We start from the raw sequence: 17,500 nt of genomic DNA, 5'->3' as shown, positions 1-17,500 counted from the left end.
TTCCCTTTGCCACGAGCGGCAACCTCGAGAAAGGGGAGGAATTCATTTAGCTCACCCTGCGGTCTTTAAGAACCATTCATCACGCTGGCACATTCTGCATTGGTATGGCGGGGAGGGGTCTGGCAAAGTGCCCCTGATTATGGAGAGTACTCTCCTCTCCTCTTCTCTCCTCTCCTCCGCTCGACTCTTCTCTCCTATCCTCTCCTCCCCTTTCCTCACTTCTCTTCTCTCCTGTCCTCTCCTCCCCTTTCCTCACTTCTCCTCTCTCCTGTCCTCTTCTCCCCTTTCCTCACTTCTCTCCTCTCCTCTCCACTCCTCTTCTCTCCTCCCCTCGTCTCCTTTCCCCTGCTCTCTTCTTGCCTCTCCTCTCCTCTCTTTTCACAACTCCTGTTCTCTCCTCTCCTCATCCGTGTTCTGCTGGCGTGCTATCTGATCGTGAGCGTACTGCATCGCTGTTTTCCACTCGGTAGGGTCTGAAGAACCTCCCGGGGAGGATTTACACTTTGTTTAAAGCGTTTCCGAGTTGCTATATATAGAACGCCCGATTGCAGCACCCTATATTTACACTCGCCCCACAGGGCAGAAACAACATATACTACATGTAAACAAGACGTGACGAATCGCAATAGAGACAACGGCCTTCGGTCCTCTCTTTCTACATATGCCCTACAACGCCAATATGAAACAGCGAGGACATTGTCGCTTCTGAGCTTGTATTCTGCCCTGCAAAGGCAAAGCGCAGTAACTATGCCAACATTGAAACTGAGAAAAATGCCTTCAATGCCTTGGTAATAGTTTCGATATTTTAGTTCCTGCGAATTGGACGTAGAAATATCTCTTAAAAGAGACTCATTTGGACCACAAGTCACGGGATAAAGGAGGTGCAAAGATGACCGTTTTCAGTCTAAACTCAATGTTGACAAAATATGCAGTTACTGCACTTTGCGTTTGTAGAGCAGTATTCCCCTCCGCTCCGGTTTATTCTTTATATTTAAACCTTCATAAATATATGCACAAGGTGGGAAATGCACAGGCTTGCTGCAATGCAAATACTGAATTAATTACTGACCTACCACTGTAGCACTTTCTAGCTAATGCACCACGTGATGAGGCATGAAAAGCAGGGCTGTGCAGTGTTGCCAGATGGAAAATGCTGAATTATCGTACCAAAACCTCAAAATTATCGTTTTGGAGGGATTTTTGGGAGGAAATTATCGTACAAGACCCAAATTGTTGTGACTGAATGACAACTCTGAAATTATCGTACATCATGTTTTTTTGATCATACAGATAACAAAATGGACAAAATGATGGTACAAATACGATAGTTATTGTACATCTGGCAACACTGGGGCTATGGCTGAATGTTTTTTTTCTGTTGTTACTATAGCCCATGCTGCTCACTGACTCTACAGAGAGTGGGGAAGGACGAGCAGCGTGATCAGAGGCGGAGCAGCAAATTGTGGGCCCTAGCCTACTGTATGTACAATCAGCTCAAAGCCATAAATCTACACAAATCAGACATGTGTTGGGCCCCCTATATATTACATTATTACATTACATTGCATTTGGCAGACGCTTTATAACCAAAGCGACTTTCAAAAGAGGACATAATCAAGCCAACATCACAAGCAAATACAAAGTGCACAGGAAATATACAGAACAACAAGTGCAGTTGCAGTTTTTTTAAATAACGAGTAAACACACGAACACACACACAAACACATACACACACACACACACACACACACACACACACACACACACACAAACTAAACTAGACATCATGTCAAGAGTCTGCCCTGGGGCTAGGCCAGCTCAAGCATTAGTGTAGATACTCTCACCTCAACTCCATCTCAAGGGGCTGTGAGAGTTAGGAGACCCCATACCTCTCTCCGTGCTGTTTTGGAGAGCGAGAGCGACTCCCTGCATAGGGACGGATTAAGACGCCATGGGCCTCTCCGCCAGACAGCAAAATAGCCCCCCCCCTCCATGGTATCGGAAGGTTCCAAACATTTGGGGTTTAGTGAGGAGGTTAGACAGGCTTCGTTGTTGGGGGCTCTGGGGTTGTCATGAATTTGAACATACGTACAGTAGTTTAAATTGCAATTTTAACGCAATAGGAAAATACAAATATAGACCAATGATGAAGTGGGACTGTTTTGTATTGCGGAGGCTTGGGCTTCAGGCCCCCCCTGACTCTTGGGCCCCTGGGCCTTGGCCCGGTAGGCCCTTGCAGTAATCTGTCCTTGCTTGCATACCAGTGGCACTCCTCCTGACAGCCTTCCCCACACCTGATTCAAACAGCAAAATGCTTCTGTCTAATCACTACAGGCCTTGAGCCCCTCTCAGGGTCCATCTTGAGAGCTTTTTACTCTAAACGGAAACAAACAATGGGCCTTTAATTGGCCCCCACGGGATGGCTGCTTGAATGGCAACAAGGGTCTTTAAGACACTCAGGCGCTGCACGTAATTGTCAGTGTGTGCTGCTCTCCTGACGGCTCGACCTCACCTATACCTGAGGGGTACACATGTATCGACATGCTGTAACTTGGTGAAATATGAATGCTGGATGCTGAACAGTGATGTTCCTGCGCTGGCATGTGGTGCTAACAGAGAGCACTCTAAGTGTCTTCTGAATGGATTTAAAGGTGCACTGTGTAACATTTGAATAGTTCAGATGCAAAACCCCCTATGTGCCTTTTCAGAAAATAATCTTAATTCATTTATATTTAATACAAAGTTATCAAAACTGCATTTTTTTTTTTTTTTAATTTATGTAATGTAAGTATTTATATATATTATCAAGTACATGAATGTAAACCAAACCAACAATGGGGTTCTCTAAAAATATAGAAGTGCAGGTCTTCAGAAATGGAGTTAGGGGGTTTTGCATCTGAACTCTTCATTTATAGCCGTTTCTTTCCAGAATGCATACGACTCGTTCACGAATCTTACCTTTTTCATGAATACATACCACTACCATAAAATTTGAAGTATTCATCAAGACAGGGAAAATTGCACTTTTCATACATGACAAGGTTGATCTTCTCCATGTCTGCCATTTAGAATTTCCAGAAATAGACATTTTTAGCAAGATATTCACTGTTTAGTAAATATTCATGAAAAAAATAAATTTGGCAATATCCAGCACAGTTTCACTGAGCTGCACAGTTGCAATACCTACTCTGGCCACCATCCTACACAAGTGCGCCTTTAAGTCTACAGTATACAGCTTCAGCCTTTCCCTGCCCTGGATTGATAATAATATGAAAAAATACTGTATGTCGCTAAAGCTCTGGGGGAGAAACACAACTTGACATGGTACTATAGATAAAACAGCGGGGCACTTTAAACCACAAATTATTCATAGGAGCACCTACAGTATATTTCCTCAGGGCCTGTGTTGATCCCTAGCACGTGAGCTAAATAAAGAAACGGAAGACAGCCCTCGCCGCCCCCTGACTAATGTCTCTTTACGTGCCAAGCAGGCTTTTCATGACAAGTTGCCTTCCTATGAGCAACCAGAACTGACACTGTTGTGCATACTTACTAAAGAGTGGGCGTCCTTAAGTATTAATGCTTAGGTGTTGGACGAGGGGAGTGCGTTTTGCTTTTCTCGAGGGCATTTTATAACGCGCCAACGTCAGATGTAAGCCCATTACTTATTCATTTACACCTCAGAAATCAAACATTCATCCAACCCATTGGTTTTGAATGCCAATTCCCTGACAACACACATTTGAAAAGGTGCATTTAAAAATGCGTCACTGTACTGAGACACAGTTATTTCCTTGAGGAGCCTTTTCAATGATCCAACACGTGACTTTTTTCATTATGCAAGCATGCATATGCATGGTCTCACACCAAAGCACAACAGTCTTCTTATTCAAAGTGTAATGAGTGCAGAGATCTCTTCATTAGCCACGATCTGCTAATCCAGAGCTACCAGTGATGTAGTCTACTTTTTAGTGGTGGGTATACTGTATATTTGAGCATTTTTTTAGGTGGGTATACTGTATATATTTGTGCTATTCTAAATCAGTGTTTCTCAACAGGGGTGCCGGGGCACCCTGGGGTGCCGCGGGCCCCCCTCAGGGGTGCCGCGGAAAAGTGGCTGATAAATAAATTATGTAATATAATACATATTTGTCTAAATTGATAAGGTAATGCTAGTCAGTGGAATCTTTTATCTGCCATTTACGTACAATAAAGTAAATTTAGGTCACCCCAGTAAGCTGCAACTTCGAACGTAGGTCGTGTGACCAAATGTGTTACTTTTCTAAGCTTGTGTAGTAACGGATGCGATGCCATGTTACCGCTTGTTGGTTTGGGGTGCCTTGAAATTTTTCATGAATTGAAAGGGTGCCTCGCCTAAAAAAAGGTTGAGAAACACTGTTCTAAATAATGGAGTCAGTAAATTGTAGGATGGTATACTGAAATCCCTGTCATTTTGAGGTGGGTATACTGTGTATACCTGCGTTCTACGTAGACTACATCACTGAGAGCTACAGAGATATGCGTATAATGCTGTGACGTTCAATAAGGGAATAACGGTGTGGAATCCATATCTCTTTTTTTGAGTGATAAGCCAAACTCTTTATTACTTTATTTTCTCAAACGTTTCCATGGAGTAGTGACTAGGGGTTAGAGCATGTGATTAGGAGGAGGGGATTTAGGAGATAAGCAACGATTGTGTCTCGTCTCCAAGCTCTCCAACGACACCTAGAAAGCCTCCTTAGAAATAAATAAAAAAGTTAAAATAAGTAAGTAAGTAACTACCTAAGTTAGTAAATAAACAGGAAAAACTAAAAAAAAACTAAAAATCACAAGTAAACACACGAGACCACATCATAGGAGCTAATCACACTGACACACTCACAGGCTGGCACTTAGCTTGCACCTTAGTGTTAGTTCACCTACCTGTGGAACAATTGAGTGTTCCAATGGAGTGCTGCTGCCAAGTGCTGCTATTGGCGACGAGAGGAGATCTAATAATAAACAAGTTGGCCTGAAAGATCTTAGCTAAGGCACCATGGAGACAGGATGTAGCCTATTGCCTACTGGCTTTAGCACACACAGGACGGATGTAGCCTATTGCCTTCTGGCTTTAGCACACATACCTACAGTAATAGTAGCAGCAGCGCAACATGCCATTATTTGGCACTTTTCTAGCACCACCACCACCCCACCCTCCGCCATACACACACACACACACACACACCACCACCAGCAACACCACCAACCTGCCTCTTGTTACCAAGGCACTAGAGTGGAGAGCAATGTAGAAATATGAGGAATGGGTGTAAGAGTTACGCCACTAAGCCAACAAAATATCAACATTTAATGACCATTTTTCAAAATCATTGAGGTCTGCTATGTAGTGGTTACAAAAAACAACTAGTCCAGATGATACATTATAACATTACATTTCATTTAGCTGACGCGACTTACATTTACTATATTGGTCACAGTCCCTGGAGCAATGTGGGGTTAGGTGCCTTGCTCAAGGGCAACCCCCAGATTGAAAGACCAACTCCCTAACTGTTAGGCCACGGCCGCCCCATCTACAACATGCATATCATGATTTTGTAAAAAGGCTACTACCACCTGGCTGAAGTGAAGTGTCTTAATAGTTTAGAGTTAGAGGTGGTTAGAGCATTTTAGAGTGTTGTTAGCGTGGTTGTCAGACTGGGTGCTGCTGACTGATAACACACGTGATGAAAACGCCAGACGACGGAGCGCCTGATAGATGCTGACAGGGCCTCAAATCAACTCAGCTTTGCGTGAGGATTGGCTGCCGGCTCGGTTGGTGACCGTCAATGTCAGGTCAGAGAGTCAGCGAGCACACACAAACACAGACACACAAAAAACAGCACAAAAAACCTCCTCTGACTGCGTTGATCAGGACACTGAGACTGCGAGAGCAAACATGTCCTTCCACCTCTCTATCCTTCACACCACTCCTCCACAAAGCAACACAGACTCACATCGTGTTTTTAGTAAATGCCTTGCTGTAGAGCTGAAAGGTGGCAAATAAACAAATGCACCGATCACACTCAGCATGACGAGTGGGTTGTAGGGAAGGGACAGAGGGAGGGGACAATTACAAAAATGGCCTTCATGACAAGACCATTTAGAGTTCAGCCCAAGGAGGAGAGGGGGCCAGTACTGTGTAAACGGGCTACCAAAAGAACAAACATGTGACTTTGCCCTCTATCACAGTTAATTACAAATTTATTTTTTTTAACTATAGGCAGCAAATCATTTCACAGCACAGCCAATCTCCACACCTCCATGCATCTCTGCGTCTGTCCATATGTCTGGGAGAAAGTATGTACCATCCTCCATAAATACAGAGCCCTATAGACAAGCACCTAGACCTGCCTGAAAAGTACTAGGTTAATCATTTCAAGATAATGTTATGCATGACTTATAAATTGCACTTTAAGTCCGTAATTAATGTTAGCAGCAGTGAGCTTTGTTTAGTGGCAAGTAAGTGTTTATTGTGTGACTGCCAAGCCTCTCCAGCTGCTGGGCTGATGAGATGCACAACTACAGCACGACATTGACACACACACACACTAAGATGTGGCTGAGCTCAGAATATCGATCTTGTAATTCATCACGGCATTCTCCTGTATTGATATGTGTTGTTGAAATTGCTACTACTGTATATTGATATACGTACATTTGAAAATAAAAGTGAAAACTCTATGGCCTATGGAATGAAACGTATCCAGAATCGGAATTGAATCTCCGAGGGTTTTTACTAAAACGGTGCTACATTCTGCTGCAGTTAAGGTTTTGGCTGGATTTTTATGCACTTTATAGTGTATACATTATAACATGCTTGTATGCGCTTGCAACTTTGCGCCTGCATAATGGCACACAAGATCCAGCTTTAATTACTTCTATGGTCAACATCAGGGCTGGATTAAGATGGCCTGGGGCCCCTAGGCTACAGGTTGCAGTGCCCAAATTATGAAAAAAAAAATAATAATACATAGACATTGTCATGATTACGAGCTAGGAATTAAGGATAGCATGTCTACCAACTGTACTCAACATGATAGATACATTTTTCAATATTGCATTTTGTCACAATTGTACGATTTTTCACTTTTGGCCATTAGCCTGGGCGTCATGCAGATCTAAACCTGACAAAGGCCTGAATGATCGAAACGTTGTAAGCAATAAAAATGCAATTGTAATGGACGGTGTACAGCGTTTTTTGTTTACTACTTTTAACACCATGCAGCAGTCTACAGGGAGGTTGCCTGGCTTTGATCAGGCTTGCTAGATGACTGTGTGGGGGTGGCAGGCAGGCTGGATATGCTGGGTCGTCTTCCCCCACATACTACAGTAAGTGGATTGGCTCCCCTGAAATGGCCGTTCATGTGGCTTTGGGTGCCGGCCGGGCAAGGGAACATGCCTGTAATGAAAATGTCATTGTGACAGAGCGATGTGTCACTCCTCTCAGCTGCTGACTCACTCAGCCCTGCATCTGAGTGGGCAACCAATAGACAAATAACAATCTCCCCCATAAAGAGCATCGCCATAGTATAAATGCTTTTTTTTGTTTATAAACATTCTGTTGTTAGGAGGGGCAAGATACTGGCAGCCAATCACGTGAGCAAATGTTTTGACCGACAGCGGTTTCCAACAATCAGAGGTTGAGTTGTGTGCAGCCAGGGTCGCGTAGCCGGGGGAATACAAAAAAAAGAAAACCCATCTATAAGGAGCACTACCAAGAGCATGGGCACTAGTAGAAGGGACACTTCAGCAACAGCATAGGCAGCAGTGTAAGAAAGAAATAACAGCCAACGAGGTGACCAGTTTCACAAAGTTAAAGGCTCGGCGAGGGCTTAGAGCTCGGGGGACGTGTGTGCTACCTTGAAGGCCGTTATCCCGCTTATCTGCGGGCCCGTTTAAAAATTTAAGTTGGACACGTCTAGAATCTTCGCTTGGAATGCCGACAGTGTGATTATTTAATTTTCCATAGATCATATGCATATGCATGATTCCTACAGCATTATCCCTTAGATACCATCGGCAGACGAAGATTATATGCGCATCCAACTTACACAAGTCTGAGGCGCTTGACCGGTTCCACAGAATTAATGGTCCCCCCATCAGCCAATGGGAAAAGAGAATTTGTTGCGAAGGCAGATAAGGGGCACTAGCATTAGAGGCACAAGCAAGAGCATTATAATATATTATAATAATTCTAAGGCAAGACCTAAAATAGTCAAGCTTCAATAATGCGCTCTCGTAATGGTACTTGAACATCAGTGACTTCAAAGAGACGTCATCTGGGCTCAGGCAGCAAATATACCTGATGAGCAACAGCTACTCAACTATCACAGAGAGTGCCCAGCGTGTGTTAACCCCATTGTGAAGTAGCTCAGCGTGACATTTAGAAAAGCCTTTTGAAACAAGTGGCTTCTAGACCTCCAACTCAAATCTAGAGTTATCAACGTGTCTGATCTTTGAAAGATTAAAAGGCATTGCTTGTTTTGTTTGTATGGTTTCATCATTTCAAATAACATTTAACAAATGGATGGGTTTTGCTATGAATAAGTCTCAAATTCTTAACACAAATAACTGTCCTCTTAAGACTGGCTTTGGGTTTTTGTGCATTTTAAAATCAAAAAGAAGCTGGTCGGAACCAAATTACAGTTTTTCTCGATTGCCTACACACAATTTTCGGAATCGGTCTTCGAATTCTCAAAACTCTACACACAAATCTCCAAACCTCACACACAACGGGCCAAACTCTTCACTACCTCTGAAAAATGCACGTCTTGTCTCAAAACAATGTACTCTCTTCTAAAAACCTCATTTTGTCGTCAAATGACACACACAGACAGTCACTACAATACACATTTGCAGACCCATTAAAACACTGTTGGGCACAGGGTAAAACTAATTTCTCCCAGTAACTTGGGCTTTTTTTGTTCTGGATTGCATGGATACTGTGACATAAGTTGGAAAAACTTCATTCCCACAACACACAAACAGAAACAGAAAGATTTTTATGTCTTTTTCACAAAAATAACACAATACTGCCTATTTGGCAGTACAAAAAACCCATTACATTACTGTATAGCCTATTGCTATGAAAAAAACTCTATACTCAACTTGAAACACAGTAGAAACTTATTTTCTTCAGTGTTCTACTTACTAAAGAGGGTATTTTTCTGTAGTAAAATACTGAAATATTGTTTTTAGACTCCGAGTACACAGACGTGTATATATTTTACATATTTTTAAAAATATTTAAAAATTGCACTAATGTATTGTAAAATATTGGGTAACCACATGAAAGTTATGTCTTGTATAACATAGTTTTGAGTTCAAAAACTAAACAAATGGGTTTTCTCCTTGCATCCACTCATTTTTCATCAATATGACATGCAATGTGTGTCCTTATGGGGTGATGATTTCAGATTGTAAACCGGTATGAAGAGAGTTTTCCCATGTGATGAGGAAGTGAACAAAGTTGCAGTTGATTGTAGTGTTGTGAATGACAGTGTGTTCCATGTGAAACCCAGTGTTTTTCTTTATGAAAATTGAGTGTAATCCAGAGAATTGTGTGTAATGGTGTGAAAAGAGTGTGTTTTAAAACTGGAATTTGAGTGTTAAGTAGGAATTGTGTTTAGTGTTCAGTGACATTGGTTAGGGGAGTTGGGAAATGGATGAGATGTTCCGAGAATTGCGTGTGAAGTACCAGAACTTGTGTGGAGGCAATCGAGAAAAACTGTAAAAAATACTCGACTAATTACTGCTAATCCCTCTTTTCCACAACACGATGGGTTGATGTAATTCCTTTGGGCTAACTTGCACTATTGTGCATGATGGAAAAACTACACAGTGTAAGTACAACAGGCAACATACTGTGAAAGCCCCATGGACCATGTTAACTGGTTAGAAAGGGACCATGGCTCTCAATTCATCAGAAAACTATTTATATGCATATTATATTTATATTTATATACTATGTATATATTCTCCCTTCTCCCCTTTTGAAACATATTGTATTCTCTGATCAGTAATATTAGTAATTTTTGCCAGCCAATTACTGCATGTGCACTGGTCACATGGTTGATGAGATAGCAAGACTCCACCCCTTTTGACACCTATGGGTGCCATTTTAACCTTTGTCCTACTTTCTTTGTCTATGCCCTGATGAAGGCCAATATGGCCCATGTGTTTTTAAACAGAATTGCCAATTTGCCATGTTATATTAAAGGCATTTTTAATATTTTTTTCTCAAATCTCTGCTCAAATCAATGCCTCTGCTCTTTCCTCTTTTTTTTCTTACACTTCACCCGGTACAGATGAGCACCTGAGTAATATTGTTTGCACAACCTCCTGAGCACTCTAAGGCCTTTTGTGTCTTCTACTATTTATATGCATATCTTGGCTAAAATGTCATGCACCTGAAATGAGCTTTTGACTTGTCCATGCCAGGATTCTTTCACAATTAACAATTATCCACAAGTCCACAAAAACAAACAAACAAAACAAACCAAAGAAGAAGAAAAAAACGTGGTGATGGTGAACTATTCCCCTGTTCATAACTTGAGGGAACATTCTAATCCAAAAAAAGATGATTGTACTGCAACTTTGAATCACTGCATGGATTCCATTTTTGGCAACAAAAAAAATTCTCTGCTCTGTGCATTTGCAGAAAGCCATTGTGGATTGCCGCCATTGTTGCAGCCATCATGAGAGACACAATGTGGAGCACATATCCGACTCCAGAACAGAGCTTGACTGCGAGCCAAAAGAGCAGCGAGAGTAGAGTGCTGCTGCAGATCTGATCCCAAAGTCCCCTCGCTAAAACCCGGAGATGGTGATGCATGGTCTCATTGCCGCGCTAAGACACCCAGATGAACCTGAGAGGCACCCAGGCAGCTCCCTGGCCGGCCGAGATGTGGGGCACTTATCACATTTCCTGCACGATGACAACACAGAGAATGCCCATGGTGGTGCGGACGGGACGCAACATAATGTATCTGCACAACGACGCTCCAACACGGGGTTGTTTTCCTCATCGCATTACCGAAGCGCCAGACCAAGGAGTTATTTAATTCCCGCCTGTTCTGGGATGACGACGCCTCCTGAATGAAACGAAACTGCCGTGGCTGAATGGAGTGGCCCCTTTTCTTCCCTTTTTTTCCCTGCACATTTGCAATCTGGCTCTCAGTGTAATGAAAAAAGTTCAATGGGCTTCAATGGGAGTAATCCCTATGCACCTTCATGCACCAAATGAAATGAAATGATTTTTTTTGGGTGGGTTGGTACTGTAGGTGGGTGGGTGGCTGGCTATGGGAGGAGGGAAGGTGAAAGACGCCTGCTAAAGCAGCTCTACTAGGCCGGTTCTAGTCAATTTGGTGCCCTAGGCGAGCACCCCTCTTCACTTTTGGTGGAATTAGAAATTGGCCTGTGTAAACATAGTGTCATACATCTGAAAGAGCACAGCTGATCTACTACCTTCACATGTACTGAGTGCCCATTTAATATTGGTCAATATAAAGCTTAATGCTTTATTTCACTTAAAGTTCTAATTCTGTGGCACTTGGCGCCCCCCAAGACAGTTGCCGCCCTAGGCGACCGCCTGGTCTGCCTATGCCTATAGCGCCAGCTCTTCTACCAGAAGAGAGGCATGGGAAAGTATCAAGGCATGTCAAACTGCTCTCGAGTCTGGTGGCCGAGTGCTTCCATTAAAGCAGCAAGGGTATTAGAGCGCTCACACTAGACATGTTCATCTCTAGGGAGCTTCATCATTTAAAGCAGCTATAATGTCATACTGAGCCCCTAAACTCCAGCGTTTCTGCCACCGGTGATAAGAGGACTCCTCCTGGCTGCCTGCCTCGCCGTTCAACTTTTATATAATTGTGGGAACATACATTCCAGAAGCGTCACATCGTCAAAATGTGACATTTTCATTTGATTCTGCGTTAGATTAGATCATTCGGTCGTGACGTGTGAAGCTTTTAATATTGCCCCCATCCACCCTGAACCCTTTAATTTTGCAGCATCCACCCTAAAATGTATGTATGCCTACTCGTTGCAAGAACAAATTGACACCATATTTTTCCTGTCATGACACAAATCCAAGTAAAACATTTTTTTAAAGTGCACACAAAGAAAAGAAAGAGAAGCAGACAGAAAGAAACAGAAAAAATCATACCCACACTATCATCAGAGGAGCACTGGTCCATTGGCTACGAGCCGATATCTGCCGGCCCTGGATCAATGTTGTCCACCTTTCGCACCTTTCTAATCGATTTGGCCTAAAACGCCACGCTACAGCAGAGGCTCCCTTATCCCAAACTGATCACCCTAATCTCCTCACTGGCCCTCACTCATGCACACCATAGCCAAGCTCCAAGCTCCAGCCACAGACAGAAGAAAACCAGAATTCTTCATCAACTGTGCAAAGATACTGTATTGTGTTCTTTAGATAACTGTACAGCACACAGTACATCACACAGACATGGTTATTTGGTGCAGATGGAATTGTCAGCAGTCAGAATCACAGTTTTCTTATATACTATATATTTTTTTTCAACTTTATTTAGACAGGACAGTGAAGAGTAGGACAGGAAATGAGAGGGAGAGAGACGGGGGAGGATCCGGGTCAGGAATCGAACCCGGGTCGCCCGCGTATAGCAGTCCAATGCCCAGCCGATTAAGCTACGACTGGGCCCAGAATCACTGTGTTTACTGGAAAACCTCACCCCATCACAACACTATGGCTTTATCAACAGCCTTTAAAACAGAGACATGTCAAATCACTGTCATGATCATTTTGATAACAACATTTTTATACCAGAGGCTCTACATGAAAGGGTTAATGAGATTTGAATCTATGAATAGCTTCATCAACGTTGTACATTCCCTAACATCTGGACAGGTAGGTAAGTAGGTAGGCCAGAGTAATGAGGGGGAAATAAGAAATCTGGGGCATCTATCTTGACGTAATTTGTGACACAATGGTCTTTTCTTCCCTTCTGTGTTTTCTTTTTTTTCCTCCTCCTGCGCTCAAGATTGGACTACTCTTTAGCACAGAGTTAGGACTGCCAAGGGAGTCCAGGCAGCGATAAGACAGCAGCATCATCAACATGGCATGTGAAAACGAGCAACACCCTCGTTTCACAACTGTCAAACAAAGCCAATGAAACCTGGAGGGCTAGGTCACATTTCTCTCTCCTTCTCTCTCTCTCTCTCTCTCTCTCTCTCTCTCTCTCTCTCTCTCTCTCTCTCTCTCTCTCTCTCTCTCTCTCACACACGCACACTTTTTTTCACACAAACAAACTGCAAAGATCAGCCAAAAATAGCTTGTGAAAACAGCGCAGGTTTCTGCAAAGCACACAACAAACACAAACCCAACACAGTATGGATACATAAACACAGACAAAACATCACCAGTGATTGAATACACTTTACATAATGTATTCCATCTTCTATCTTCAAACAGTATTCACAGGACAAGATGAATTACACTGAACTTAAAAGCTGAATATACTGTATACACATTGTTGTGGTGGTGATATCTTCGTAGCCTGTTCTGATGAAATTGAAGAAAAGGGGGAAAGCAAAGCGGGGTACTTACAGCATTGTGCGTCTGGGTCTGTCCAACCAAGATGAGGATGTTGGAGCAGATAATAGACAGACAGAAGTTAATCAAGATGATTGACCGCTCGGATCTGATGTATCTGGAGAGGAGAACAACAAGCAAAGCAACCAGGAACGAGTCAATAAATCCCGCCGGATTGACAACCAGCATCAGTTTACGTCACACAGGCAGTGATTGCATTTCTCCAAACCGACATGAGCTTTCATAAATTGCGCACGGCGCTGGCTGCCCGGATCGGTGACATTTAAATTGAAGAATGTCCACGACGACAGCAGCACATCTTTGAGGGGGGGGCTGGGGAGATAGATTCGAATTATAACCCCCCCCCACCCCTCCAGGTGCTGAGATATCTGTCTTCCCCAGCACAGCTGACTATATCATATCAACAGGGCCGCTGACCGCTTTGGTTGGGCCCAGGACAAAGTCATCTGAAAGGGCCTCCCACCCAATACTTACAATGTCATGAGGACTCAATTCTGGGCCCCCTCTCCCCCTATGCCCGGGAGGGACAACTGCCCCCTTCCAGCTTCCATATCATATAAAAGGCGATCTGCATTGAGAATCATTAAAAGGGCAGGCGGGCGGGCAGGCAGGCACCTACCTCCAGAGCACGATGTAGACCACTGCCAAGGTGATGAGGGCCAGGCAGGACAGGCCGCAGCCCACTATCAGAGTCACGGACGGAACCCCTGAGTACTCCATGGTCTGTGGAGGGGGAAGGAGAAGGGAAAAGAAAATGGGGGGAATAGAGTAAAGGGAAGGGGAGGAAAGGAGAGAGAGCGAAAGTGAGAGAGAGAGAAAGAGAGAGAGAGAGAGAGAGAGAGAGAGAGAGAGAGAGAGAGAGACACAGACAGAGAGACAGACAGAGAGACAGACAGAGACAGCAGAGAGAGAGAGAGAGAGAGAGAGAGAGAGAGAGAGAGAGAGAGAGAAAGAGAGAGAGAAAGAGAGAGAGAGAGACAGAGACAGAGACAGAGACAGAGACAGAGACAGAGACAGAGAGAAGAGTCATTTAATATGATGGTCAGAGCAGCAGTAGGTGTGGAGGTGTGGAGGAGGCCGGGAGGGGGGATGACAACAGGCCCTTTGCCAAAGATGCAACAACATGGCTGACGCTGCGTGATCAATACACAGGAGAGCACGGCGGTGATACATGGGTTGACACAGGGTTCAGTGTTCAGCACTCATCTATATTCTGCACGTTGCCCCCACCCCCCCCCCCCCCCCGCCCCGAATCATGCGCACCTGGGCGAGAGGTCCGCACCTCTGTGCTTTTTGATCATCGCAGGGAGCCATCAGGTACAATAATAACGCGATGTCCCGAGGTGGTGCGCCATCGCGAGTTAAGACTCGTGCAGGCGGTGAAGCAGCAAAGACATAAATCAGCTGTGCCCATATTCCCATACCTTTCAAATTTACTGTAACTTGTCTTTAACTAAGTGCTCCATATAATTCATTGAATGGATAAGGGGGGTGGCCGGGAAATGTAATACACCACATTAGCCAGGGTCTTCACTGCAATAAGGCATTAGGCTGGCGATAAACAATAGTTACTGCGGGAACACACTTTAAGATTAAACCGTTTCCGCATATCTTAATTAAAAGCGTGGTGGCTCATGGTGCGATCATGTAAACCTTATGTCAGCTCGGCCTATAAAAAAAATCACGAGACCAACAAGTGGATTAAATAAACCCCGTTGGTATTCTGGTTCCCGTTCTATAATCAAAGCTAGTTTCGCCGTGCTATCTCGACTGTCTGGCGTTATGTATTCCATGCAGCCACCTTCACACATCATAACAAGAGAGGCAGCAGTAGTGCTACCTCCCTGCCTTATCTGCTACTGGGCCTTTATAAATGGCTTCTGCTTCCTCACAGTTGCACCTGTCAAGAGACCCCCAACCCTACCCCCCACAGCCCCCCCCCACCCCCCACTCTCACAGCCAAGCATTTCCAGCAGCCACAAGTCATCATGACATATCAGCAGCAGTGCTTTGCAACCACCACGGTTATTAAACTTCACCTTCTGCTGAATATGGCGTAGGTATATATATATAAAAAAGACAACACTGTCATTCATGTTGTCTTCCAAAGCCACCACCACCTGAGAGTGTTGATCTATGTCTAGCAGCAGCACTTACAGAAACATCACAGGAGAGGGGGGTAGACAGCCAGGGCCGCTGCTAAGGTTTTGGAGGCCCCAAGTATAACTGGTCAGGAGGCCCCTTCTCAATTACATAATAATAATAGTAATACGTTTTTAGTGTTATCTCAATTTAGGAGGCCCCAATCTTGGGGGCAAAGTGGTTGAGGGCCTAAGCGCTCTGCTTACTCTGCGGTGTCTCGCCGGCCCTGTGGACAGGAGACAGAGATGAAGCCCCATCTTGTCACCTGTTACAGCAGCAGCCAGCTCTGCAGCAACCAATCAGCTGTGTTTTACTAGGGTCCATTAAATCAAGACATGGGATGTCCAAACAGGAAGGGATTGATCTGAATAACAAGGTCTCCTTCCAATGTGCTGTAGGTGCCTTTGCGTTTCCGTTTTGGTACTGCCCCTGCCCTGCACCTCCTTCATGTAGCCTACCATGTGCACAACAACTAGCTCATCAGGGAACAACTAAGATGTCTGATCTACCTGGTATGACATTTTTTTAGGCCTACAGTGTGACACAGAGCGTATGTTTAGGCTACTGCATAAAAGCCATACAGCACAAACACGCACACATAGACACATACACACGCACACAGTACGCACACACGCACACGCAGTGACACACACGCACAAACGCACACAGCCGCGGGGTAACGCATGTGTTGTGTGTGGAAGAATGGAGATCCTTATCAAAATCAACACGGGCGGATAGTGATGCTGGTGTACAACACACCCGGCCGCCCTTCAGCTGGAGTAACAATTTATAACGGCACGCGTTGCATTACAATGAAGCACTCGCTAGAGCAATAACCCACGTAATAAAACAATCAATGCATGCAGGCAATCGGTAACATCAAAAGGGGAAAAAAATGACCACCACTTACTATTTCTCGTGGTAGTTGAGCCAAAATGGCGAAGGTAGATACACGATCACATAAGCATTTAGTATGGGATGCATCGGTAAGCACGGTTTTACATCCTCTGGACGACCAAGCTCCCCAAGAATCGTTCCTGCAAGGAGAGGAAGGCAAAGAATATTAATTCTGCTCCACAGCTCGATTTAAAAGGGCTTTTGGAAATCGCTCCAGATTACAATCCTTAGACGGAGCTTATTATCTTCTTGTACCGAATCCGTAAATAAGATGACATACAAGTCAAAGCACAGCCGGCAATTTAGTACAGGGATATTTATCGCTAGTTCTAACGGTGAGCAGAGGCAGAGGAGCTGTCCAAACGCACCGCTGCTGAATGATTCAAATCTTCCATACGCCATTTTCTTAAAACATTTGCGCTTCAAATAAACAATACACCAGCCAGCACATTATAAACAGCGATCGGATAAAAATAACATCGACATGCACACAGCAAGGAATAAACAAATAGCAAACATCTTTACCCGCACTTTTCCCAACCGAAACTGAAGACCGCGTACGTTTTTTTTTCTTTCCGAAAAATAATTCCCCCCCTCCTTTCCCGGAGGTTGCTGTTTTAATATGTTCCCCTTTCGAATGATCTTTCCCCCTAGCTGTTGTAATAAGAAGCTTTTGGACGCTTCCTAAGGGAAATTTTCAGCCTGGAAACGGTGGACGGCATCAGATTGATACTCTCCTCTCCTCTCCTGCTGCTCCGGAGGAGGGGGGAGGTTCCGGACACACAGTGCACGACAGGGAGAAAATTCCCTCTTTTTCCCACCGACAAA

At 44.1% G+C, this 17,500-nt stretch overlaps 1 protein-coding gene across 1 annotated transcript in view; it reads right to left on the bottom strand.

Moving 5' to 3' along the window:
- adgrb3 (adhesion G protein-coupled receptor B3) overlaps positions 1-17,500 on the bottom strand; it is a 277,961-nt gene that overhangs the window by 43,153 nt on the left and 217,308 nt on the right. Inside the window, exons 16-18 of the mRNA XM_063191037.1 lie at positions 16,686-16,812; positions 14,253-14,356; positions 13,628-13,730 (exon numbers count right to left, since the gene is read on the bottom strand). Coding sequence (XP_063047107.1) covers positions 13,628-13,730; positions 14,253-14,356; positions 16,686-16,812 — 334 coding nt within the window. The remainder of the gene's footprint in view (positions 1-13,627; positions 13,731-14,252; positions 14,357-16,685; positions 16,813-17,500) is intronic.

The sequence above is a fragment of the Engraulis encrasicolus genome, chromosome 24, assembly GCF_034702125.1.
Source record: "Engraulis encrasicolus isolate BLACKSEA-1 chromosome 24, IST_EnEncr_1.0, whole genome shotgun sequence".
Taxonomy (NCBI): domain Eukaryota; kingdom Metazoa; phylum Chordata; class Actinopteri; order Clupeiformes; family Engraulidae; genus Engraulis; species Engraulis encrasicolus.
The sequence above is the reverse complement of the archived record's forward strand: the minus strand, read 5'-3'. Positions and strand labels throughout refer to the sequence as shown.